At 62.0% G+C, this 271-nt stretch overlaps 1 protein-coding gene across 1 annotated transcript in view; it reads left to right on the plus strand.

The window, feature by feature from the left end:
• EMH_0041170 (uncharacterized protein) overlaps positions 1 to 271 on the plus strand; it is a gene marked incomplete at both ends in the record, with an annotated part of 1,902 nt that overhangs the window by 971 nt on the left and 660 nt on the right. The window contains one exon of the mRNA XM_013495596.1: positions 1 to 269. Within this exon, the coding sequence (XP_013351050.1) occupies positions 1 to 269 (269 nt within the window). The remainder of the gene's footprint in view (positions 270 to 271) is intronic.

Consider the following 271-nt stretch of genomic DNA (forward strand, 5'->3'; position numbering starts at 1 on the left):
CCGCAGCAGAGGGTCTGAGCCTCCTGCTGCTGCTGCTGCTGCCGCTGCTGCTGCTGCTGCTGCTGCTGCTGATGCTGCTGATGCTGATGATGATGATGATGATGGTGGGGGGGGGGCTGCTGCGGAGGGGGAGGAGGAAGATGATGGTGGGCTTGAAACAGATCCTGCTGCTGCTGCTCCTGCTGCTGCTGCTGCTGCTGTTGCTGCTGCTGCTGCTGCTGCAGGGGAAGCAGCAGATGCAGCATCGTCATGTGTACGCACAGCAGCAGGA

The sequence above is a fragment of the Eimeria mitis genome, genomic scaffold, assembly GCF_000499745.2.
Source record: "Eimeria mitis Houghton genomic scaffold, Emh_scaff1656, whole genome shotgun sequence".
In the NCBI taxonomy this organism is placed as follows: domain Eukaryota; phylum Apicomplexa; class Conoidasida; order Eucoccidiorida; family Eimeriidae; genus Eimeria; species Eimeria mitis.